This window comes from Mastomys coucha, unplaced genomic scaffold, assembly GCF_008632895.1.
Source record: "Mastomys coucha isolate ucsf_1 unplaced genomic scaffold, UCSF_Mcou_1 pScaffold22, whole genome shotgun sequence".
NCBI classification, from domain to species: Eukaryota; Metazoa; Chordata; class Mammalia; order Rodentia; family Muridae; genus Mastomys; species Mastomys coucha.
The window spans coordinates 234,248,677-234,250,040 of record NW_022196905.1 but is presented as its reverse complement, the minus strand read 5'-3'; the positions used below and the strand labels follow the sequence as shown (position 1 = coordinate 234,250,040).

General features: G+C 46.3%; 1 protein-coding gene across 1 annotated transcript in view; it reads left to right on the top strand.

Annotated features, from left to right (window-relative positions):
- Positions 1–1,364, top strand: part of Got2 (glutamic-oxaloacetic transaminase 2) — a 31,480-nt gene that overhangs the window by 19,724 nt on the left and 10,392 nt on the right. The window contains exons 7-8 of the mRNA XM_031336872.1: positions 2–152; positions 1,199–1,363. Coding sequence (XP_031192732.1) covers positions 2–152; positions 1,199–1,363 — 316 coding nt within the window. The remainder of the gene's footprint in view (position 1; positions 153–1,198; position 1,364) is intronic.

Genomic DNA, 1,364 nt, shown 5'->3' with positions numbered 1-1,364 from the left:
GAAAAAGAACCTCTTCGCATTCTTCGACATGGCCTACCAAGGCTTTGCCAGCGGTGATGGTGATAAGGATGCCTGGGCCGTGCGACACTTCATCGAGCAGGGCATCAATGTCTGCCTCTGCCAATCATATGCCAAGAACATGGGCCTGTACGGTAAGCCAGAGGGCCCAATGTAAGGTGTGTTCTCAAAGGAGAGCTTGGGGAGAATGCCACAAAGCAGAGACTCGTACAGGGGCAATTTACATGCATGTGTGCTCACATTTGCATGTTGCTAATATGCAGTATTCCTATGTAGCAAAGTAATTGATACAGGAGTCGAGGAAATAAATACTACGTTAAAAAGACATCCTGGGCCAGCAATAAGACTCAATAGGCAAGGTGCTTGCCACCAAGTGTGATGACTGAAGTTCAACCCACATGGTTGAAGGAGATACGTACTCCCACAGATTGTCCTCGGACCTTCACATACATACCGTGGTGCACCACAGAGGCCCCAGAGAAAAAAATGGTGGGCTGGAGAGATGGCTCCGTGGATTAGAGCACTGACTTCTCTTTCAGAGTTCCTGAGATCAATTCCCAGCAACCATCTGGTGGCTCACCAGTAATAAGATCTGATGCCCTCTTCTGGAGTGTCTGAAGACAGCGACAGTATACTTATATAAATTGAATAATTAAATAAGTAAATCTTTTTTTTTAAATGGTAATGCCAAGCACAGTGGCACACACTTCTAATCCCAGCACTCTGGAGGTAGAGGCAGGTGAATATCAGTGAGTTCAACACCAACCTGGTCTACAGAGTGAGTTCCAGGACAGACGGGTTAAAAACAAACAAACAAACAAACAAAAAACCTCTTTTTTCAGAGAGGAACCCTCTTTGCGGAGGAAAAAAAATTTTAAAAAGACCCTGAACACTTTCTATTGTGCCTCATTTCAAAATTCACCCATCTGACTGGTCAAACACTGTTTATTTCTAATAAGGAGCTATTATGTCAGGTGTGGTAGCTCATACCTGTAATTCCATCATCTCTCTGCAGGCTGAGACAGGAGAATCACCTGTCTCCGTGCCAGCCTAGTGGCTACAAGGGGTTGCTACTCTTACCTCCAAACAAAAGCTCCTGTGGTGGGTCTTCTGACAGAAGCAGATACCATGTAGCAGATGTCAGCATTATTTGTTTCAGCCTTATGCACTATCTTTTCAGGTGAGCGAGTGGGAGCCTTCACGGTGGTCTGCAAAGATGCCGAAGAAGCCAAAAGGGTGGAGTCACAGCTGAAGATCCTGATCCGTCCCTTGTATTCCAACCCACCTCTCAATGGTGCCCGGATTGCCGCCACCATCCTGACTTCTCCAGACTTGCGGAAGCAATG